This window comes from Amphiprion ocellaris, chromosome 20 (genome assembly GCF_022539595.1).
Source record: "Amphiprion ocellaris isolate individual 3 ecotype Okinawa chromosome 20, ASM2253959v1, whole genome shotgun sequence".
NCBI lineage: Eukaryota > Metazoa > Chordata > Actinopteri > Pomacentridae > Amphiprion > Amphiprion ocellaris.
Window position 1 is genome coordinate 23,479,323 of NC_072785.1, and position 24,775 is coordinate 23,504,097.

A 24,775-nucleotide genomic window follows, 5' to 3' on the forward strand; every position below is an offset into this window, starting at 1 on the left:
TCAGAAGTCTGGGGTCATTTAGAAATGTACTTATTTTTGAAACAAAAGCAGTTTTTTTCATTGAAGATAACACTAAATGAATGATAAATCCAGTGCAGACATTGTTAATGAGGTAAATGACTACTGTAGCTGGAAACGGCTGATTTTTAATGGAATATCTCCATAGAGGTACAGAGGAACATTTCCAGCAACCATCACTCCTGTGTTCTAATGCTACATTGTGTTAGCTAATGGTGTTGAAAGGCTCATAGATGATTAGAAAACCCTTGTGCAGTTATGTTAGTACATGAATAAAAGTGGGAGTTTAATGGAAAACGTGGAATTGTCTGGATGACCCCAAACTTTTGAACGGTAGCTTAGGAGGTTTGTTTTTACATTTTTTAGAAAAGATATTTTATTTCATTTATATTGATTTGTTACAATCACATTTTCCTGGTACTATTTATGTATATTTGTTGAACACTTCACTTACATTTTTTAGTACAGTTTAATCTTTTAAGTGAAATGTCCTCCTTCAGCATTCCGTGAACCTCTCCAGAACATGACGACACAAACCCTGATCTGCATCAATTTCAGTAAATGCTTCTGAGATGTACTCTTTTAATTCATCCACTGTATGGACCTGGTTCTTACTACACCACATAATTTATTTATTTATACAAAATTGGAAGAAATAGCTTAACAACATGAAATAGTGAATAAGGTATTTGGAATACTGGTTTAGATAAATTAGATCTCATACATGAAACAAACAGTGAAACAACAGTAATCCTACGTTTGGTCCACCCTGTTTATGCTCTTTGGAGGACACTGGAAATTTGTAATTGATGTTACCTACACGCTACCTGTAGAAGAAAACTAAACATGTAGTAAAACTATAGACATTATGTAATGATTGTACGTGCAGCAGTAATAAAGCTGGGAGCTAGCTGAAGTTAAACAGAGACCAAACCAGAGCTCAAAGAGAGTGTATTAGAGCTGAGAATGGGATGACACTGTTGGTCTGTGTGTTGCATGTTTAAATAGGCAGCTGTTCACCAACACTTCCACCAAAACCATGGGCTAAAGCAACCAGTGTGGTGTTACAACTTGCCATTCCTTCTTTAAAATAATAGAATATATCCATTTCATATGACATGGGAGCTTTTAGTGAAGCTAGATTTATCTATTTCTAATGTTTGGCAGGTAATTATATAACAAAGCATCACATTTTACAAGCGTATACACTTAGAAAAAACGTATAGTGGCATTTTTCAATCAGTTATAGTTAGTTATTAAACAAATATAGTGTGATAGGAGTAATATTTCCCTCTGAAAAGAAACAGCATTAATGCACCAGAGGAATTTACAACCAGAGACGACAACATCAGACACTCCCTCTCATTAAAATGTAGTAACATCTGAGAAACGTAGCTAAAAAATAGTGGTGCTGCTCACATTTCTGCTCTCATTCCGTGTTCGTTGTGTGAACACATCCTTTGTGTTTCTTTGTTGGCTACAGTATACAGACTCAGCCAGAAGCCTCCATGTGAGTGGTTGATGGAGGTGTAATGACAACGACAATTATAGCAATTATGTGTTATTGTAGGCCATTATGTATTTTGTAGGTTTTGAGATGTAGGCTTTCTTTGTAATTGCTGGCTTATGAAAGGCATAATAATCACGGGGCAGCCAGTTGCAGGAGCTACCAAGGGCAACCAGCACCTGGTGCCATGGTAACAAAACATTTATCCATAATGCTGCTGTGCGGATGGCGAGGACAAGAGCACTGGCAGCAGGCAAATTAGCTCTAATGGCAGGGAGTGGAGGACGAGAAGGTGCTGGACAGCAGACAGAGGGAGAGCTGGTGGGTGCTGTAGATGTGGGGGTGGGTGGGCCTGTGATTAGGAGGTGGGTAGACTGAGTGTGACTTTATGAGGGAGTATGTATGAGGAGACTCTTTCTGACCGTGTGTTTGTGACCAGTGAGCGCATGTGTGTTTATTATGCAGAGCTGTGGACGATGACAGGCAGTTTCATACAATGGCTTTACATTTTTTAAAGCATGAACTTAGACTTTTACACTGTGGACACGTCTTAATCTGTCTTACATTAGCATTCAAGAGTTTGGGGTCACTTAGAAATGTCCTTATTTTTGAAGGAAAAGCAGTTTGTTTCCAATGAAGATAGCATTAAATGAATGATAAATCCAGTGTAGACATTGTTAATGAGGTAAATGACTATTGTAGCTGGAAACGGACGATTTTTAATGGAATATCTCCATAGGGGTACAGAGGAACATTTCCAGCAACCATCACTCCTGTGTTCTAATGCTACATTGTGTTAGTTAATGGTGCTGAAAGGCTCATTGATGATTAGAAAACCCTTGTGCAGTTATGTTAGCACATGAATAAAAGTGGGAGTTTTTATGGAAAACATGGAATTGTCTGGGTGACCTTAAAATTTTGAGTGGCGGTGTAGATAAAATAAACACTAGTCATCTGGAACACACAACACGTTAATACTGACCAGAAAAGAGTATTATTATTGTTTCAAAGAAAGATTTAAATATGAGACTGTGCTTTAAAAAAAACTCAAAAGATTAGATACATTAAGCCGAATATTACAAAAATAAATATGTCTGGAGTGAAAAATGCCTCGTCAGACAAATTGCAGGTACTACTGACTACAGATACACTAATGTGTGTTTTTATGTTAAATTACTGAGTATATAACTCCACACTGAAACATTCTAGCTGATGGGATGTTTGCAGGTTGAGCTATGTTGGATATCAATGACCTGTACGTGTGTGTGTGTGTGTGTGTGTGTGTGTGTGTGTGTGTGTGTGTGCGTGTGCGTGTGTGTGTGTTTGTTATGTGACACTACCTTCATCCTTTATCCAGTGTTTCATAATGGGAAAAAGGTCTGAAGCCTAATGTGCACGCTTGGTTGTGCATGTTTCTAATTATACGTGTGTGTGTGTGTGTGTGTGTGTGTGTGTGTGTGTGTGTGTGTGTGTGTGTGTGTGTGTGTGTGTGTGTGTGTGTGTGTGTGTGTGTCCATAAGTGTACTGAAGGGGTGGGTGGTACAGGGAATTGCAACCAGGTCCAGCATGGCATAGAGCAGGAAGTAGGCCAGAGGGGGATTAAATGGCTACTGCGCCACTTCCTCCCTCTCCCCGCGGCCATATGATGCTGTGTGTGTGTGTGTGTGTGTGTGTGTGCGTGTGTGTGTGTGTGTGTGTGTGTGTGTGTGTCTCAGAGAAAGCCAAGCCCCCTGCTGTCAGTCCACACTTGGCTGGGTCCAGCTAAGTGCTAAGACATGACATCACCAGCTTGAGGGAGCGTTGTGTTGGTGTGTATTTGTGTGTGCGTTGGTGTGTTTGTGTGTTGTTGTGTGTTTGTGTGTACAGGTTAACACAATGGGCAACTCTTACTTCTGACAAATTAGCATGAAGAAAGCAGCTCTCATCATCTGCTGTTCCTCACACCATCTCCAGCTCCCCACCCGTTTCTCCTGTCAGCTAAGTTCCCCAATCCTGAGCCGGGCTGGCAGCCATTGTTAGATTCTGGTTTGTTGTATTTGCTTGTGAACAATGTTCCCTCTAATTTTTCACGAGTCTGAGTGAGTCTGGATGTGTTATCATTTTCCATACTGATGAAACCATAGATGGATGGAGGCACCATCACCGTGGAAGACACCACTGGGATGAAGGTTTTCACTCAGACCTACTCTGTACTGGTTCACAGTGACCCTCACAGTATAACAGAACCACCAGATCCCCTCACTGTAGAGATCACAGATTTACCAGAGTTTTGATGATCTTTGGCTTTAATTTTTTTTTTTTTTGCGATACAACATGACAGATTTACAGCACTTTAACCCTCTGAACTCACAGCAGAGTCTGGGCATTTTTGTCACGGTTGCGGTTTTTGTTAAGTTAATTTTGTAATTCCCAGTCCTTGTTGTTGTTTTACTTCCTCCCTGTGTCCGTTTCCCTCCTCTGTTTGTTGCCCTGATTCGTTTCACCTCCGTTTAATGAGTCACCTGTGTCTCCCCATTTATTCTGAGTAGAAATAGTCTTGTCTTTCCCTGGTCTTGTGCCAGGTTTTCCTGTTAGTTTCCCTTCTACCTCATGGTCTCCTGCCGGTTTTTCTTTGTCAGTATTTGGCTTTTATTTAATTTTTCCATGCCTTCATTTGTGATTTTGTTTTAGCTTCTGGATTCTTGTACTTTGTACTTTTGTACTTGTTTTCTTGGGATTAGGTTGTTTTTGTCTTTTTTCTCCACGTACATTATTTTTCAAAAGTTTGGGGTCACTTAGAAATGTTATTTTACAACCAAAAGCATTTTTTTCAATGAAAATAACATTAAATGAATGATAAATCCAGTGTAGACATTGTTAATGTGGTAAATGACTACTCTAGCTGGAAACAGTTGATTTTTAATGGAATATCTACATAGGGGTACAGAGGAACATTTCCAGCAACCATCACTCCTGTGTTCTAATGCTACATTGTGTTAGCTAATGGTGTTGAAAGGCTCACTGATGATTAGAAAACCCTTGTGCAACAAAAGTGTGAGTTTTCAAGGAAAATATGAAACTCTTCAAACTTTTGAACGATAGTAAACTTACCTGTGACCGATGGAGTTGTGACAAAAATCAGGCACTTTTAGCCCAAAGTTACCCAGAACATATGGAGGGCATGTAATGAAACAACTTAAAATGTAGGGAGTACCCATGGAAAGATGTTGTACATGTTGATTCAGTTTTGTTTTGTTAGAATGTCAACATTTCATGTCCTTTTATGATGTATGGCATTATAACTACAGTAAATATGAATATACTCCACCGTTCAAAAGGTTAAATTCAGCGGGAAAAGTAACATCTCATATTTGACTTCAAATTCTATGATAAACAGAATCTAATCACATGGGCAGTTTAGCGAGGAACTATCCTGCCAGCAGCAGACGCCTGTAACACACTGAAGATGATGAGTGCGGTACTGTACCTCCTTGAGACAGCCCATGAAGTTGTTGCTGACTGGAGATCCAGGCAGGTCGGCTGTGCTGGGACTTCCACCCACGTAGAAGAAGTCATCAGAGCCCAGCATGGTGTAGTCTTCCTGGGTGTATCCCGTAGTGGTCAGAATCCCATCCACTGATATTGTCACCTAACAATAAAGAGTGTACAGTGAGGGTGGAGATAAGATGCTTTTCTTAGATTTAAAGGACAGAAGGTGTGCTACAGGGCTGTTTAGAACTCACTGAAGTGTGTGAGAATATCTCAGACCTGCTAATGTGTTTCTGTGCTTTGGATCAGACAGAAATAAAGAAAATTAGCCAGCCCATCATTTTCTTTATTTTTGAGTTAATATATGCTCTCTTTGGGGCTATGAAGGATTAGTAAAATGTCAAAACAAAGACACTAACTGGGTGAGTTTAACTCCAGACAAACTTGAATTTACCCTCCTGTTGTCCTCATTTATGGGCACCAAAAAATACTGTTTCCTTGTCTGAAAAAAATCCAAAAATTCAGCAAAAAAATGTCCCCAATTTCTGAAAATTTAAAAAAGAAGAAAAAAATTCCAATAATTCATTAAAAGTTTCCCTTAAAAATTTTATTTTAAAAAATCCCCAAAATTTGGTAAGAAAATTCTTGTAAATATTTTCAAAAAATGAGTAAAAATCAACCAAAATCCAGTGAAATTTGCAGGATTTTGGTAGATTTTTTTGTGAATGTTCTGAGGAAACATTTTGAACATTTTTTTCCACCAAAAAATGTTCAACAATTTCCCAAAAATATTGAAAATGTGGACATCAGAAGTTTCACTGTGAAAATATTTTTTCCCCCACATTTTCAAACTTTAAGACAGGTCAATTTGACCCACAGGACGACATGAGGATTAATACAGACCTCTATCCATGCAGCAGTAGTCATGGACCAACCATGAGGTGTGGACTGTATTATGGATTTCTGTTGTGTCTCAATAAGTGAGCGAGGACAGAAATGGATAAAACAAAACTCTGCAACATGAAGAAGCAGACAAAAACACACACAAACCAACAGAAAGGAACAAGGAGTTAGTGTCACACACACAGAATCAAACATGCAGGACACAGAATGGCAGACCCACACTGCAGGACATCATCAACAGAAATAGAATATCGTCCTGAGGTAACTATTATTTCATGCTATGTTTCTTTAATTATTAGTTTCTTCTGTGCTTGTGGTAGATTAAGCCCTGCCTGGTGTCAGCAGAGGCCAAGATAAGGACAACCACACTGGAGAGTTGATGCTAAAGGTGGAGCGTTCTCTAGCTGCTTAGCTTATCTAACAAACCACAGCCCTTGGGTTTGTGGCGTCTTCAGTCACGTATTTGCAGCCAAAATCAGACAGCACCTTTCCTGACTTTTCTTTTTTCATCGTTATCATTTCATAAGCTCTCTTTCATAATCTCAAACATCCTCTTCTGTTTCCAAAGGTAAATGTCTGCTTCTAATAGGAATCAACTGATTATCAACTTAGCTGATTAACCGGTAAGCCTTAGAGTTTCTAATGTTTTATAGACCTCTCCCATCAAATCAGTGTATTACTGCTGTACGGACAAAATGCTTGTGGGGTTGGTTTTCTCCTGCAGTGTGAGGCGCTTCATATTTCCACACAGAGCAGCATGAATGAAGATAAGAGTCTAGTCTCGATCAAACAGTGGACATGGCACAATTATCAGAGTTCCAGTGTGGATTTGTTTTACATTTTATATATACCTAGAATATTTAACAACAAAAATCTGAGGTGAAGCAGATTCAACTAAACCCTCGAGAAGCAAGAGATGTGGGTGACAAAAAGGAGAAAGAAAACCACAAACAGAAAAGGAATGAGTGGATGATCTGGTGAAGGACAGACAGGAACAGTAAAGCAAACTGAACTGGGAAGCTCAGAGCCCATTTCCTTATATTGGGAGGGATAATACCTCAATGTACAGAAGGAGGAAGAGGAGAAACACACGGCAAACCAAAATATGACAATGAAAATGATATCTACCATACAGTGGAGTTTGTTTACCAGAGCGAGTCCAATGCCTGTTTGCTTTGCAGAAAGGCAGGGTAGGTAAGACATGGATTTAAATGAGTGAGCAGTGGGTTTGTTAATACGATAAAGCAAATCAAATGAACAGGTGAGGGACACAACACGTGTTAGTAAAAAGAAAAAAAAAAAGAGTTGTGGTGGACATGATAGCAGATTCCATGAGGCTGAAATGAAGAGAAATCAGAGCAGACCTGGTTTCCTTTGACAAAGCATCAGAAGCTGAAGATTATTGACGGTCGTCTTATGGAAGTTAAATTTAGATCAAACTAATTCTCTGCTGTTGGAGAGAAGTTGGAGCGATCAGAGTATTTAATGGATGATTGGATAAAAATATACTGAATAAATACTGACTTTTTCTTTACTGTACTATACAATCTATAAATTCAATATTACTTTTTTTTATATCTCTCCTTCTTCCTGTTTTAATGCAGAACGTGGAGTTATGTGACGATCGGTATTGGTTTGTCTGTCTGTCTGTCTGTCTGTCTGTCTGTCTGTCTGTCTGTCTGTCTGTCTGTCTGTCTGTCTGTCTGTCTGTCTGTCTGTCTGTCTGTCTGTCTGTCTGTCTGTCTGTCTGTCTGTCTGTCTGTCAGCAACATTGCTCTAAAGCGGACAAACAGATTCGAATGAAATTTTCAGGGAAGGTCAGAAATGAAACAAGGACCAAGTGGTTAGATTTTGGCAGTGATGCGGCTTATAGTCTGGATCCACGGATTTGTGGATACTTGTGGTGGGTTCTACAGACACTTGGAGCTCCTGTTGGCGGCTGCTACTTTGGTGTGGAGCCTACAGTCTCACTGGAGACTGAGGCTCCAGTTAGCAGTCTGCCAACTTAGTGAAGGAGCTATTTTGTATTTAGAGTTTTTGTGAACTGTGAAATCAGGACGTGAGTGTGAGGCACCAGTTTTGTTTAGTTCGTTTTTGCACTCTTTGTATTAGTTTTTGTTACTTGTGGTGGGTGTTGTTCCTGTATTTAACTTTGGCTAGGGAGTTTAGTTGTTTTGTTTGTGTTTAGCTTAGTTACAAACTCTGTTAGCCTTCGTTCTGTTATATTTTGTTCTTTGATTTGTGCAACATCCACCAGTTTTGTGTTCATTGTTATCATTTTTATGTTCCATTTGCCACTAAGCAATAAATCCCTTCACCTGAACCAATAACATTCTGGTTGTTTTGTTGCATCCAGCCAACCCCTAGAGGTTGGATCGTAACACTTGATGATCTTAAACATTAAAGTGAGGGAAATATGCAAAAAAAAATAACAACTTGAGAAGGGGGCAAATACAATTTCACAGCAGTGAACATGTGCATAGAAATAGAGTGAAATAAAAGCTAACAGCCAGTGTCTATTTTTCTGTCTTTAACATGTTTTTCTGTCAATTCAAATCTGTTTAGTGGCAAAAATATCAAATTCCACTTACTGGCATGATTTCGGAGAGTATGGTATACATTTATTTTCATGATGTTTCCTCGACTTTTTTAGCACAAAATTTATTTTGGATATTGTGGGATTTATTGACAAAAAATAGGACTATTTTCCTTAAATCAAAACTGGATCATTAACTTGCAGATTGAGAACCTTTAATCCACATAGTTCTGTTCAGGGAGGGTAAGCAGTTTCTATCTAACATGCAGGTTAGTGCGAAGCTGTGGAGGTGAGGTGTTCTCTGGTTAATCAGTGCAGGTCTGAGATGTCTAAAGAACTTCTGCCTTCATAAAACATCTGTCCACAGACAGATAAGAGGGGAGGAAGAGAAATGGCATCATGAAATGCACAGCGGTGTCTTGACTGATGGAGAAAGAGCTGAGATAAGACAAACCTGGGAATCGGTGCTCCTTCAGTTAAAAACAATATTTGATTAGACTCAGAAAGAAAAATTATTTTTTTAAATCATAACACAAAAAAATAATATTTCATTTGCTTGACATCTTCCACCTTGACATCCCTGTACTGAAGATGCTGCCTAGTGTTACTAAAACTAATATAGATGTAGCATTTATTGTGCTTCATTCCTGTTTCATCAAATTTTGTAGATTGGAGCTGAAAACTTTTAGAACAGGTCACTGTCACCTGCTGATTGTTAAAGGCTGTATTTGCTCTCTAATTTACCATGGAAGTAGAAATGTCACTGCCACTCTGGCATGGAGATGGAGACACGGAGGCTTATTGTATTTCAAGCATCTCTGATCCATAGAACCCAAGATTGTTCATTTATGTCTTACAGTTTTGCGAACTTAGACCAGTTGTACATCCTTAGAGTTTCACCTAAAGATGAAGCAAAGATCCCATAAGGACAGATCAGTGGAGTTTACTGACGTGGTTGGTGGGTTTTGTAGCAGATGGATCAATCAGGGAAGCCCCGTCACATGAGCATTTTCAACATACACCATAAGTATGTACAGCCTTGTGCAATATTACATAAAAGTCAGATTGATTCATAATTGTATCATCCTTTTATAATTTACTATCCTTTTAAAGTCGAAACTCAGCACAAGTCAATCATCTGTGATCAACAAGTTACACAACCCGTTATCACTGAAAGAATAGTACACCTGTCATTTCCAGCAGGTTAAATGGTTTGAACATGGTTATAAAATGACCTGTGCTTGTTTGCATCCATGTGGAAAATAATTTCCAGAAGAACTAATAAGATTGACTGTGAGACTTAACAGGGTTGAAAAGGGAAACAAAAAGATCAGTGGCCAGTTAAAAATAAGTCAAAACACCATCGCAGCTTTAGTCAGGAGGTATAGAATGAACAATCTTGCAAGGAAAAACAGATGAGAAAGTGTTTCAGACTTGGCAAAGGGGTTATCAATGAAAGTCTGAGTTTCTATGGAAGGCATCCAAGACAAAAACCTGAGCTGGCTCGTCAGTAAAAAGCTAACAGATAAAACTCTGCTAAAACATGACAAGAAACCCGATGAGTACTGGGAGAGCATTCGTTGGTCAGATAAGACCAAGATATCTTTGTTTGGCTCAGATGAGGTCCAGCATTTTTTCCTGCTCTGGACTACCGCAGTAAATGCATCGTCCTGACACTGAGCCATGGAGCCAGGAGTGTGGCGATGTGGGGCTGAATGAGTGCAAAACAATGTTGAGAGATAACATTTATAGATGCACCATGAACGGCTGTGAATATTCCAAAACACTGGCTGACCAGAGGACTCCCAGTCTGCAGAAACTTAGCAGAAGAGAAATATTCCAGCATGAAAAAATAGTGGCTGAAGAATGACAGAACACTTCTTCAGAAATGTGAGCAATGCTGGAATCCTACCTGCTGAAGAGGATTTACTGATGGAAAATAAGGTTAGGCACACGTCTAAATGTAAAAAAGAAATCTAAATTTGGCATGCGGATAAACAAATTCAGACAAAACTGCATCTGAAGTTTATATTTTGAAAAACATTTCTTTTATCCTCCTCACATATTCCCACATATTTTTTTTCTTCACTTGAGGAAATGAATCTTTATGACAATTGATTGTTTTTTTTATGCTTGAAACTAAAACATCTTTCTGTGTATGTGAACTATTATAAAGGAACATAACACAGGAACATCCAGGTGAAGTTTGCACCGGATTTACATCAGATGTTTTCAAAGACAAAAACATTAAAATACAAATTTAAAAAAAAACATCAAATTACAGCCAACTAACGTAGTATGTTTAATTTGAACGATGACTCCATCTGCTTAAAGCAAAGGTGTCCAACATGCGCCCCACAACTAAGGAAAGGTTCAAATCTCAGTAATAACTTTTGTAGTATTGAGTTACATGATTATAACTATTTTATTTTTACATAAAGGCATCCACTCTACTGTTAAACTTAGAAGTTAATTACTGTGAAGCAAGTACCTGCCATCATCATCAACAGCATTCATTAAGATAACAAACTATCCACATCATTCACTCTTTCACAGAAAACACCCCTCCACTGCGCCTTACCTGCCGAAGGTTGCGGGTCACTTTGACGTCATGCCACGCGTTGTCGTTGAACTTCCCATTGACCGGCTCCACGATGGCTTCAAAGGCCCCGGAGCCCAGGTTGATGACCAGGGAGACGGCTCCATCCTTCAGGGCCAGGTTGACATAGTCAGCTGACTTGCCGGTGTGAAGGATGAGGCCGTTGCGCTGCCACGTCTTAAAGGAAAGCGTGATCTCGTCGCTGCTGCTCTGGATGGGGTTCTGGGACAGATCGTAGCAGAAGTATTCCGAGCCTCGGAAAGTGGCCACGTTCTCTTCTCTTGCTGTAGAGAAAAGGAAAAAAATATGTGTAAGTAACAACATATCTTTGATCAGACAGCATAGACAGCGTATAGCATGGACAGACGAGGATAAAAAAGGGACAAAACGATGCCAATAAATTCTGAATAAATTCATAAGACGGTTACAGTTTGTGAAAAAGAACATGTCATTATATTCACAAATCATTCAATGTCCTTCCAATTCACAGACCTAATCACTAAATATTTAATAAGTATGAACACTGGCACCATTCCTTAACTAAACCCGTCAACCAACATTGTTCATGCTTTTAGGTTTTGGGTCTACAACAGTGGTTTAACTAAGTTTACACTATATTTTGTATTAGTGTTCTACTGTAGAAAAACAATCCAACATTTAAGCTGCTGGGTAAAGATGGAGAAAAAAAATAATCAGGCAAATAAATCCATTTATACTTTCTTTAACCTTCAGCTGAGTAAAATCAAGTAAAAATCACTATCTACTTGGTCTAGAAAATGAGAACCTTCAGAGATATTCAGCGTGTGACACAGAGAAACGTAGTTGAGACCACAAAGAGCTATCATAGAACAACATCAAAGGTCTAATCTTGCCAGTGAAATTGCCATTTCCTGTCAAACAGATGCTGTGGTTATGCTTGAGATCAGAGAGAGAGAACCAAAGATATCCAGTGAGGTACAGAGATTCTGACTGCATTCATGACCTTGACACAAGGAGAATGGCAATTCAGGAGAAACAAAACAGAAAACTGCTGAAAGGAAGAGAGGAAAGGGCAGTGGAGAGCAGAGGGATAACACAGAAAAATGCTCCAGTCAGGAGTCGCTATCTGTGAGATCATCTTCAATTAACTCAGCGTCTCTGTAACAAAAATACTGGATTCCAGGCCATCCTGCACACCGCCACCAAAATACTACAAGAATGCAGCTTTAATGAGTTTCCACGTGGGTGTTGTGTCGAAATAAAATGGCCTCTGCTTTCATCTTCTTAAAGCAGGTACCTCAGGCGTCTGTTTCTGAAGCAGACTTCATCCCATACAACACAGACCACTCTCAGCTCAACGTGTGATGGGGGAGTGTAGGCTTCAGGGTGTTGTTCTGTAGCCTTTGGAGGTAAAATATGAAAATGAACTGATCATTATCGTTGCAAGACCCAGTTAAAGTCCAGCTCACGTGCTTTTACTTTCCCTGTTCCTGTTAGTACTCACAGTGTAAGTGAGCAACCATACCTCCTTAGAGGAATCACATGGGCCAAGGAGATTAGTGCATGAACGAAAGTAAGGCTTCCAGAGGGGTTTTTCCTGAAGGGTCTACCAAGAACCACTGGCTTCTTAAAAATCTTCTTTGAAGAAAGGGTTTTGTAATGGTTTTTCGTAGGACTACTGGTTCCACTAAGATCCATTTTCATTCCCATGTTCCAGTGGCAGATTTAAAGTAAATGCATCTGGAATCCTTTTAATACATTTATTATACTTGTGTTCTTCCATAATTAATATATTTACCATCATTTCATAACATTCCACAGTTAAATGTGTCCTGACACTATGTTAACTGGTTCTTCCATTGTGAGATACATTGAGTGTATTTATTGCAGGCTTTGGGAAGATCACAGAGGTAAAAGTTGAGTTAAGGAGCATTTGTCTGTTGAAGGTCGTATTTATTTGAAGAATTTCTAATACATGATGTACCACAGTTAACAGAAGTCTTATAGAGTGGCAAAGAGTACAGGTGTATTTATCATGGAGTACATGTGCTCTCAGGGGGAACGGTTATGTCTTGAATATTAAATCTTCAGAAAGGTACTGCTGTACTTTTACCTACTAAGCCACCACATTAGTTTAGTGTGGACCACTGGAACTACAGTTTCTGGAGGGAGGCCATAATTTGGTATCGGATAGTTTCACTTGGATTTGACCCTGGCAGCAACCCAGAACAGAGCAGAATTACAGACTGAGTTATATAATACTGTCAGCTTAGTGTAGTTGAAAGTTGAAGTCAAATTTAGATAAAACATATGTTTTACTATGATTTCAAAGAGACACAAAGTAAATATGTCAGAGGAGCCAGAACCATTTAGCACATATAGGATTTGAAATGATACCCTAAAACAGAGAAAGCATGCAGACTTAGAGACATTTGTCTTTACCCCTACATAAATAACCCTAAGGTAATTACTACCTACCCTTGATTACAAGTTTGTTCACTCTCCTTCACTCTATTCACACATTGTGTATTACCTGTCAGTGTCTGTACTGATACTAGAGGGTAAAATGAAGTGGGTGAGAATCAGGGTAAGCTAAATCTAATACTGTACTTTAGCAAGCGAAGAGGACTTTAACTCCTTGGCGCCTATTGTCGCAAATTCTCATCATACCACTTTCATTCAGACTGCAGCTGAGATAGCGTATCCATTGCACCAATACCGGTTTGTGCATATTCAATACATACCTCAGAATCTTTTGCAAGCGCTGGTTTCTGGTAGTACCGGTCAGAGTGGGACTTAATTATTATATATCTGTTATTATTGTATATATGTTCTCTGTGTAATGTTAACAATCTCCACTTATTTTAGCATCAGCTGGAAAGCAAAAACACGCAAAAGTTTTTTTTTTAGTTTAATTGTAAATAAATTCAGGCGTCAAGGACTTTCATGGTGGAAGACTGGTAATTGAAATTCTAGCATTTGTTTGTTGCTTTGTGGGATTCCCTTAGTTTCACCTGACTGTGAGCCAGTGGAGGCTCTGAGCATCGGAGGTGGAGGACAGTCTGTCACCACTATCATGTGCCCATACTCCTACTGCTATCACTGGACTCTGCATTACTTTGTTGTTTGCTGGCTTATGATTCATCTGATGTAGTAAGTGGACATTGGCATGATGCTGTCCTTTTTTCTCCTTCCTCTCTGTGATGCTACCGTTGCTGGAGATTACATGAATTCACCTGCTGAGGAGGACCTGATGTGCCTGGCTTGTGTCCTGTCTCCCATGTTGCTGATTACGCTGGTCCAATGCTCACTTCTGACCGGTTCCTCCAGAACCCAAACACTCTGTAGAATAAAATATGGTTCTATGTAGAATCTTCAGAAAACATGAAGGTGAAAACACTTATAAAAGGGCTATTTTTAGAGTCCTCTTTGTGAATTCAGGATGGAATCTTGGAATGCAAATGGTTGGGTTGTCATTAATGTTACACGGCTGAGAAAGATGGGCCAACTTTTCCTTGGTGCAACACATTTATTTTGCAGGAACTGCAAAAAGATGCAACATTAATGTGACTACAGGAGCTTGGTGCAGTTACATTACTCAGATCACCTACTGACTAGACTTCTTCTACGGCGTCAGCTACTGATCCCCAAAACACCAAGCGCCCCCTCCTGGCATAAATGAGTATTGCATCTTACCTCAAAACACACTGTAACCCTTATGATAGTGGAAAATGTATAATGAAACAGTAGTTAATCTTGTAGTTTTCAGCCTTAGATAAAATTAAATGGGGGGCAACTATTTTAAAGCATAACTTAAACATAGTGCCACATTAACACCATAAAAAATGCAGAAGGATCTAGATAGAATCCCCAGAGAGTATTCTGGGTGGAACCATTACCCCATAAAAACGCCGTTCTCTGTAGAACCTTTCATATATTTCCATCAGGGCAGTGTGAGGGCTAGTTGGAGGTTTAAGTCCAACAAGTTCTTTGCATTTCAACAGCCATTTAGCCGCGTAGCTCTCGGCCAGGAAAACTGGTTCCAGGGAGGCACTGAGACGTTGCTGGTCTACAACCAAGGACTGCATACGTGGAACTATGTGGGACTTCCAGACTGATAGTGGCTAATCATCCAGACATTGTGGTGGTAGTTAAACAGCAGAAGAAGGTGGTAGTGATATATGTAGCAATCCCAAAAGACAGCAACATCAGGAAGAAGGAACACGAGAAGCTTGAAAAAATCTCCTCCATAGTATTTCCCACCTCTCATAATAAACAATAAACATATAATTATTGGGAAACACTCTTAGTAAGTCATGTCTTCATACTTGTGCAGATCCAGACTGGCCATTAAACATGTAAAATGGAATGGTGCAACACAGGACAGCTACATTTACTCAGAACTGTAAAGCATCAGCCCCCTGCCTGCTTTTAACCTAATTCTATGGCATTTGCATGTCTTGGACTGTGGTGGTGCAAGGCTAAGCAGTATGCTTAAAAAAGCACATTACAGGTGAAAGAGAGAAAAAAAAAGACGTGTGGAGCTGAGAAAGGAACCATTAAAAGGACAAAAGCCTCAAAGGAAAGTGAAGCTAAGTACTGCAAAATTAGAGATGTGTTCACAAGCAAGAGGTGTAATTTGCATTCGTGTTTAAAAGAAATGCTAGTAGCAGCCCTCAGAACATCATTAAAACCCTTTCTGGACTAACTCCTTCCTTTCAAAAGAAAACTAGTAGTTGCCACTGGAACTTAGCCATGCTGTGTAGGAATGTGTGATATAGTGTTTGTGGAAATATAAACCAAAGGACTGTTTACTGGAAGGTAGATGTATCTCACAATGACCAGGAGTGCAGCAAAAGCCTCACAGAAATAAAAGATTCCTTATCAAACACTGAAGGCTCTGGGTTCAAACCAGCTGGTCGATGCCACATGTATGTTATGTAGCTGGTGATTCTAAATTAGCCATAGATGTGAATGTTTGTTTGTGTTGTGTCCTGGATTGGTTCTGTTAGCGTTTCTTTGTATGAGAGTCTCTAGGTATTTTGCCAACTGAAAACCAAACTGGTAACCAGACCTAGTCCTACTAGCTAACCTCAACTAGCTTTCCTTGTGGCCAGATGTGGAGACACAAATGACCAGGCTGGTAAAATACACCATGAGTAGTCCTGTGATCTCAGCCCCCACTCATAGCAATAAGCACAGGACTGAGGTCACAGATGAGGTACGGAACAGGCGATGTCTGACCCTGCTCAGGATTCTGTTAGACTGTGTCAGGCTGTTGAGAGTGAAGCAATAAGCACTACAGTTCTGGCATTGTCAGAAGCTATGAAGAATTCACACCCACTGGAAAACATCTACATAAGTCATGCCTGCAGAAAGAATAATAAGATTTTTCTGTTTTCTGTCAACAAACTTTTGGGTTGAGCAAAGTCAAGCAGCATCTGGTCTCCAGCATGCCTCCCCTAAGGTGGGAAAGCATCCCTGCTTCTCCCTCCATCTACAACCCACTGTGAGGACAAAACAGCTTCATCGGAGATGAATAAGCTCAAGAGGAACCATGCCAGTTCATCCACAAGCAAGGATACCTGCGGGGCTTGAATAAGGACACCGCCCTGCTTCAGATAGCAGACACACATGCAAGTGTAAAAGAAAAGCTGAAAAAGACTAAATATAACCGAAAAGAAATCTATTGTAGCAGATATTCAAAATATACAACACATGCATGTACCACTTCTGTTTTATAGAAGTGATAATACACTAAATCAAGATTTCAGTCCAGGATTACAGTCATCCGGTAAGGTAGCCGGTGTCATTTTGCTGAAATATGGAATGGTAATGAACTGAGAATGAATATAACTTCTTTATGACTGAAATGAGGATGAAGTGAGGAGATTGTTATCGGCCCATAATGGTTTTAATGGCATCCGTAAGCTGTTCTATTTGGAGCCTTTATTTGATGGATGAGCTTGAATGAGCCCTGCGAGGGGTCATCCATAAAGATGTCAGAGGGAGAGGTAGCAGAAGCAAAAGTTATGACCACAGTAAATCTCCCTTATATTTGGAAGGTAAGAGAATGCTGTACACTCCAGGTGGCAAAGAAGTACATTTATGCCTTTTATCCAACTTTTTATCCAAATCTGTTATAAATAAATCTGTAGCTTATTTTCCGTTTCAAACGTTGCTGTTGTTGTTTTTAACTATTCTGTTTTTTTTCACCAATTCAGCAACAATCACACAGGGTTTTACACAGTGTACTATTGGTCCTAGAACTAGTACTGGAAAACAATACTACAGGTGGTCCCTAAAGTCTGGACACACAGAAAATTTCATTAACTCTAATTTTTTTTTTCCTCCAAACCTTGAATATGGCTTGTTGAAAGAAGGAAGAATTGAACTGGTACTTCTCCGTTCACGTGAAAGATGGACTTTAATGACACTCCGTATTTGTTTCTTACAAAGGTATGTCTCATGAAGACTAGTCTTTATGTTATGTTGTTTGACCACGTTGGACTGCTTGAAAGGCAACATAAAAACTTCACCATGAGAACAGTGTTAGCATTTAAAAACTCTTCATCTCTCACAATCATAGCATGAAGTGGATGTTGGAGTGGCATTTTCAGGTAGTTGCAGCACAGACACCACCTACCCTACATGTGATTAATGTGTGAGGGGGAATGGCTTCTGATCAGATCATTCAACATGCAGATCACATAGAATAAATCCTGCATGAAATGCATAGCTGATCTTTCTTCAGACATTTCTGCCATTTTCTTGGCAGACTTCTTCATAGGTGATCAGTGATTCCTGAATTTTTGTTATTGGAAACACCAACTCATTGTCATTCCCAGGGTGTCCAATACTGGCATTTTGTCAAAGCTACAGATACACATAAGTTGTGCTTTAGCATCAGTACCACCCACGTCGATATTTGATGCAGCTAGACATATGGTTTCTGCTATTTAAAACAGCTTCATAAGCAGGTTGGAGGGGTGGATGTGGTGTAAGTCACAAGACTTATAGCTCCCCCAGGAGACTGAAGTTTGTGCCCGGTTTCAGATCATTATTTTTTTTACGCTTAGTGTCATTTTATTTAGTGACTTAAATCTTATTTTCACTTACTTTTTCTCTTTTTCACATTGTTACATTGACCCCAAAGGGTACCAGGTAATCACCAAGGGGTCCTGAGGAAGCAGCAGCACGTGTCAAGTTGGGAGTAAGACTGGACTGAAATATTCACTTCACAAATCTACACCGCCTCAGACATTAACACAGAGTTAAACCCAGATGTGTCTGGAACTCAGAGCCTGCTTCATCGTTGACAGCTTTAGGTGATGGTTAAGTATATGGGTATGATAAATGACTGAAAAGCCCTGGTAAATGAATTATGCGGATTGTTTTGTATGAATCTTTAATGTCAGGACAGGCCTCAGCGGCACCAGGGTAATGGTTGCAGTCTGAATATGATTCTGCAATAAGTAAGTCTTTGCCTCATACATAATTGAGTGACATCATGATTTATGACACGGGGATTTTCTTGCACACTTATGCATGACTGATTATAATAAATCAGATGTGGAGCAGTCATTTCTGTCCCTCATGCAATAGATTCAGTGAAGCCCTGGTCACAGTGCGACAGTCGGAGAAACACCGGCTTGAGTAATGAAAACACAGTCTCTTATTTCCAATTTGTTAATGTCCATAGCCTCTGTTCACCAGTGTTGATGTAGAACCAAGAAGTCTGACAGCTAAATTAATAATATTTACAACAGAGTTAGAGTAGAAAACATGTGATTACTAAATACAGTACATCTGTAGTTTCCAATCAGCCTGGTTATGAAATGACCTGTTAAGATTCCAGATAGAAATTATTGTCAGAGCAAGTGAAAAGTTGGACTGTGATAGTCAAAAACAGTTAGGTACTTTTGACTTGGCTCTGGGGTAATTAGTGAAATCAGAGTTTGTGTGACAGCTTGAACAATGTGAAGGACAAAGACTAACTATGGGTTTCATAGAAAGTGCACAAAAACTCCATTATAAGAGGCAGCCATCATTATTAACAAATACATCAACAGCAATAATAGTGACACTGTTCCACCTTAAAACACATCCACCTATTGATTCATCAATCTGTCACCAGTTCTTTTTTAAATTGTAATTCCTACCACACATTTGAGACTATGTTCTCAGGGAAAACAGCAGCATGGGTCATTTGTTTAAGCAGCTGATGACCTGTCTTTCTGCCTTTTTTCAAGGCCATTACCTCTTCGACTATCTTCTGCTCAGCCTCCTCTCAGCCTTCATCAGACAGTCGACTTGTCACTCTACTTGACCGCTTAAGACACCTCTTTGTCTCTACCCACCCACTTTCTGTATCATTAAATGAAACCCTGAAGAGTGGAAAGCTAAAGCATTAATGTATTTTAAGGTAATAATAGGAAATGTGTTTTGTAATGCCTTCCAGATCATCCTATCCTTTCTTTGCAAAATAATTGATATTTAGACACAATGAAAACACTTGCAGCTATATTAAAAAGACAGTTTTATCTCAAGCCAAATTTTATTATTGATTGTTGCTATTCTGTCAAATCTAAGGCCGGCTAGATATGCATTAAAATTACCAAATGCAACAAAAAAATATTAACACAAACAAAACACTGTTCATCAAGGCCACAAAACAAGAAAGACCACTATCTGCATTCAGTTCTTCTCCACTGGTTGATTCCTGCCAGACTTTGTTACTGCGATCACCATGAGCCAGATCTTAGAGTTTTAAAACTGGACATACACTACAGTTCAAAAGGGCCAAAAAACAATTAGAATCATTTCAAACACACTCTACATCTAACCTGAAAATAAAGAGACACAAATGAAGATGCACTCATGCACACACACTGACTTTATGGAAGCGTGATCTGGCATCAGCTCAGGTGAGAGCATTTAGAAACTCCTGGGTGGACCATCTGGTGTCTTTACTTAAAAGAGCTGGTACAGGAATAATTCTATTCAAATTCACCTGAACAAGCCCAACACCGTCTCTCTGTATCTCTCTATCTCCCTCTCACCTGGCAGCAGCGCATTACAGGCAGAAGAGAGGTTAGTCTGTTCATCTACCAGGCCGCACTCTTACTAAAATCCTGAGACAAAGCAGTGGTGGACATGCTGGTGGAGGAGTGGAGGAGGAAAGGAGCAGCAGAGGGAGGGAAGCATTATCTGGAGCTGTGCTGAATATGAATGCGATCGCTGGATTCTTCCTTTCTCGCAGGGTAGGGACTGTAAATTAGAATCGTGTGAGACACTTGGGAGGGTGGGTGATGTGAAACAGCATGTACGCTAACTGCACACCGCCGACACGTCGAGTGGAGCTGTTCAAGTACGACATCAAAGAAGACGAACCAGAACACAGGAAGTGGACGTGCTAGAGAGGCACAAAATGGCTGCCTTCCACCTCCATTTGTAGCTCTCTGGATTACAGCTGCACTCATAGGGATAGTTTGAAGCCTCAATGCTGTGGCTTTTCACAGGAAACCACTGTGTCTTTCTGTAGAACATGAGGCTATATCAACTATTAAAGATGCACTGTAAACACTTAACACACACGTGAGCTTCCTTGTTATTAGTATCTCTGAGTAAAAACAGTTTCATTACATCTTCTGCAGCTTTGCAGGGATCTGAACCAGGCTTCATCATGTTGTTGTTGTTGTTGTAGTTTGGGTTTGAGGTATAAATGTTCAAACATGTGGCCTCCCTTCTAAACTGCAGGTATGGAGGTGGAAAGAAGAGGATGCATTACGGAAGTATTGTTATTATGGCAGTATCACAGTGTTTTTGGAGCTGGACTGTTGTAAAGTCCTACAAGTCAGGCTATATCCGCTTCCTCTGCTGTGGCAAGTGCTTTTGCTTTCATCTGTTTCTTGTTAGTCTCTGCATTGTGTGGAAGATCAAGACTAAATCCCTGGAATACCCTGTTATACCCTTTCATATCGGGTAGTGAATTTAAGGTCAGAGCATCTTTAAGGGCTCAGGAGAATCTCTAAACTTCTCTTATGCACTTATATATATATATATATATATAGAATATGTCATGTAACGCCCTGCCAGCAGCTACAGTCCAGGAGCTGCTGCTTTTAAATGCATGCAAACTGTGTGAACTTTAGTATAATGTCACTAAAAGAAAATCAGCTTCACGGTTGTTTAATTAAATCCCCTGTTTGTATTTCCACAGTCAGTGAAGCTGCGATGAAGGCACGTGTCCTGAAGCTCTCAGTCTTGTAGTTTTTACTGGGACACAGCACTACAGTAAACCTACAAGGGTTCAGTATGTGGTCACATTTTGGAAGAAAATCAATTACAAATCAATCGTTGTAAATGATGGATCCAGGAATTTAACTAAGCTTTTCTGGATTATTATTTTATTTCGTTTTGGGAAAAGAGAGGTTGAGACAGAAATAAAGCAAATACAGAGAAAGACCAGTCCCAAACATCAACACAGTGAGCTGAGAGGCACAAAGATGTTTAACATGGCACTTCTGAGTTGTCGATATCTCCTATAACTCTAAATTTTCTACAATGGAAGCACTGAAACCTATGTGTCGCAAAAAAATACATGAATAAACAAAATCATGCATTTTGTTAAACATGGTCTTCACAAGTGTATGTAAAGTTTTGTTCATGTATATGTCCAGAGGACCACACTAAAAATCTGTCATACATGAAAAAGTGTTTCAAAATGTACTCTATGTCCAGGTCATAGTCAGAATTAAACATTTGTGGTAATAACATTACCTCTGTACAAAAGGACACATGAAGGTGGATTTGATCAACTCATCAGAAACTCAAACATCGACCACTGGAATATGTCTGTGTCTCAAGTTTCCAGAAGAGCATTGCTCACTTAGTAGCACTGTGATTGTGAGAGAAATGTTATGAAACATGGAAGTGTCAAAATCAAAACAGTTATTCTCAGGGTTTTTTTGTGTATCAGATTCTGAACAGGTGACCTACACTCAACACTGGACCTGAAGGCCTCCTGTGAAGACACACAGACAGAGATTTGCTTCTTCTCTTACTAAATGTCCTGCTCCCACTAGACTTTCAACTTTTCATTCACATTGTTACGCTGATATTTTCATTTGGAATTATTATTTTTTGATTGTTATTAAATTTGAAGTAAATGCAAAACAAGTCTCAGATATTTGGGACACCACTGTAAAAACAAACAAACTAGAATTATATAGAGTATGATGATACAATATTTGCATATAAATTGCACAAAAGCTCAAACAAATCTCTATTTTTGTCTCTCAGAGACATTGATACATGTGAAGAACCACACCAAAGAAGTGATTTTGCGCCCCAGTGAGTGCATTCTGATCTCATACGTACTACATGATGGCCTCAAAAAAAAGAAAAAGAAAAGGTGCTACAAAACTGGAGATGTAAAAGATTACTGGAGGCACCAAATGAAACATCCATCCATCATCTACACACCCAGCTGACTGAGGGTAAAGGTTCACCTGGACAGGTAACAGCCTATCACAGGGCTACACATAGAGACAAACAATCACACTCACATTCACACCTACAGACAATTTAGAATCACTAATTAACCTCAGCATGTTTCTGGACTGTGGGAGGAAGATGGAGAACCTGGAGAAGACACGAACCAGGGATCTTCTAGCTGCAAGGCGACAGTACTAACCACTGTTCCACTGTGCCACATGTACATTGACACAACTACTGCATGTTTTAGTGTTTTCTACATGGATTATTTAAAATTTGATGGGTGGGACATAAAATGTCCTCCAGTTGTGGAATGACTCAAATCATTGAATAATTACTTCTCTACTAAATTGTTCATCATAATGAATAATAATTGCAATATATTCTTGGAATCTAGTTTGGAATGCCTACTGGAGGGATTGCATATCTCATCTGACCTGGGAACGCTTTGGGAGGAAAGAGAAAACATAGCTGGCAAGAAGAACATCTGGAAAGACCTGGAAAGAATCTGGAAAGAATGTTGTCTTTCAGTTCACTAGTGATGCAAATTATGGATTACTTACGCTAGTTTGAGTTGAGAAATATGTTTTACAGTTGGTAACAATCTGTACAGTTTTTCTTGACACACAAGCAAGCATAATGTTTGTTTTATTGCAATGCCCTCAGTGATAATTGGAATATATCATTTAATAATGACTCCTTTACTAAATTGCGCAGCTTCACTGGGTATGATTTAGTGTTGGGTAGTAAGGGCCATGCATCTCTGAATAACATAATGGGTCACTGAATGTGAATGTCTGATAAATATAGACAGGGAATAAAGAAGAGGGAAAAACGGAATCCTCATCCCTCTACACTGAAAAGACTAATCTGAGGGAGGCTTGTTGGTGCTGGAAGGCTGAAGGAGGCAGGAGAGAAGGGACCGAACGGGAGTAAGTAAGGTGGTGGAGGGGTGGGAGATAACCATCAGTAATTTCAGCATGCTGGTGGATTTCCATTTGTTCGGTGGCTTGACCAACGGTGCGTTGGGATGTCTGCAGCAAACAGCGGTGAGGAGCTGAAACACAGTGAGGCAGGAGGGGGATGGAAGCACCGAGGCGTCACATCCCAGGAAGAAAAGGAGGAATCCTGCCATTTTGATAGCGTCCACAGAGTTGAGACTGAGCTGTTCAGACAATGGCGTCTCCACACTCACACACACTCACACACACACTCATGGGCCTTAGGACTGCTAAACCGATTGGTGCCACCTGATCCAGGAGTGCAGGGGTTCACACTCTCACTATCATTTCATTTGGTAATCCCACATAAAAACATCTAAATGACCAGTAGAGTCTAATGACTCGGACATAGATTAACACCATACTGAAACTAAACTAACCACAAAAAGTTCCCTCATAAAAAAAAAAGTTCAGTTCTGAGTTGTTTTTATCAGTAGCTAATAAAAGTTGTTGAAAAGGTCCAAGTATTTGGAAAGGAGACACAAAAAGGCTGCTTTATCCAGTGCTTTAAAAGGTTCCATTCCTCTAAACCAGGAGTCTGAATGACAAACTCATGGCAGGCATCGTGCACAACAGTTATTTACCTGCTAATTTGTCCAATGAAAATGCTTGCTGTAATTCATAAAATAGTTTGCAGGATTTTTATGGACTAAGGGCTTCGGAGGGGTAAGAAATCTAACCCAGCAGCTCTCTGACAGCAAGAAATAGACTCTAATTGTCCTCCACCTTTCTGCCTTCTTCAGGCTCAGCAGTAACCCCATTACATGACGTCACAATAGTGACACTCTTTGACTGCAATTAAAGTCAAGCATGAGCACACTGTGTATTTACTGTAGATGTAGTGTGTACGGATGAAGTGTGTTGGGATGGATGTTTCTTATTCCTGTAAACATATTTACATATACATACACTACCGTTCAAAAGTTTGGGGACACCCAGACAAAACTCCCACTTTTATCCATGTTCTAACGTAACTGCACAATGGTTTTCTAATCATCAGTGAGCCTTTCAACACCATTAGCTAACACAATGTAGCATTAGAACACAGGAGTGATGGTTGCTGGAAATGTTCCTCTGTACCTCTATGGAGATATTCCATTAAAAATCAGCTGTTTCCAGCTAGAATAGTCATTTACCACATTAACAATGTCTACACTGGATTTGTGATTCATTTAATGTTATTGTCACTGGAAAAAACGTCTTTTCTTTCAAAAATAAGGACATTTCTGAGTGACCTTAAACTTTTCAACGGTAGTGTATATATG

The 24,775-nt window shown here is 39.6% G+C and overlaps 1 protein-coding gene across 10 annotated transcripts in view; it reads right to left on the reverse strand.

The window, feature by feature from the left end:
- nrxn3a (neurexin 3a) overlaps positions 1-24,775 on the reverse strand; it is a 190,072-nt gene that overhangs the window by 97,258 nt on the left and 68,039 nt on the right. For 6 of the 10 annotated variants that reach the window (XR_008599903.1, XR_008599902.1, XM_055005560.1 and 3 more), the window contains exons 6-8: positions 11,014-11,315; positions 7,046-7,069; positions 4,992-5,153 (exon numbers count right to left, since the gene is read on the reverse strand). Coding sequence is in view for 8 of the 10 variants with exons in the window: in XM_055005560.1 (XP_054861535.1) it covers positions 4,992-5,153; positions 7,046-7,069; positions 11,014-11,315 (488 nt within the window). In the remaining 2 variants the exon portion in view is untranslated. The remainder of the gene's footprint in view (positions 1-4,991; positions 5,154-7,045; positions 7,070-11,013; positions 11,316-24,775) is intronic. The other 4 variants (XM_055005566.1, XM_055005562.1, XM_023261006.3 and 1 more) reach the window with 1 other exon arrangement.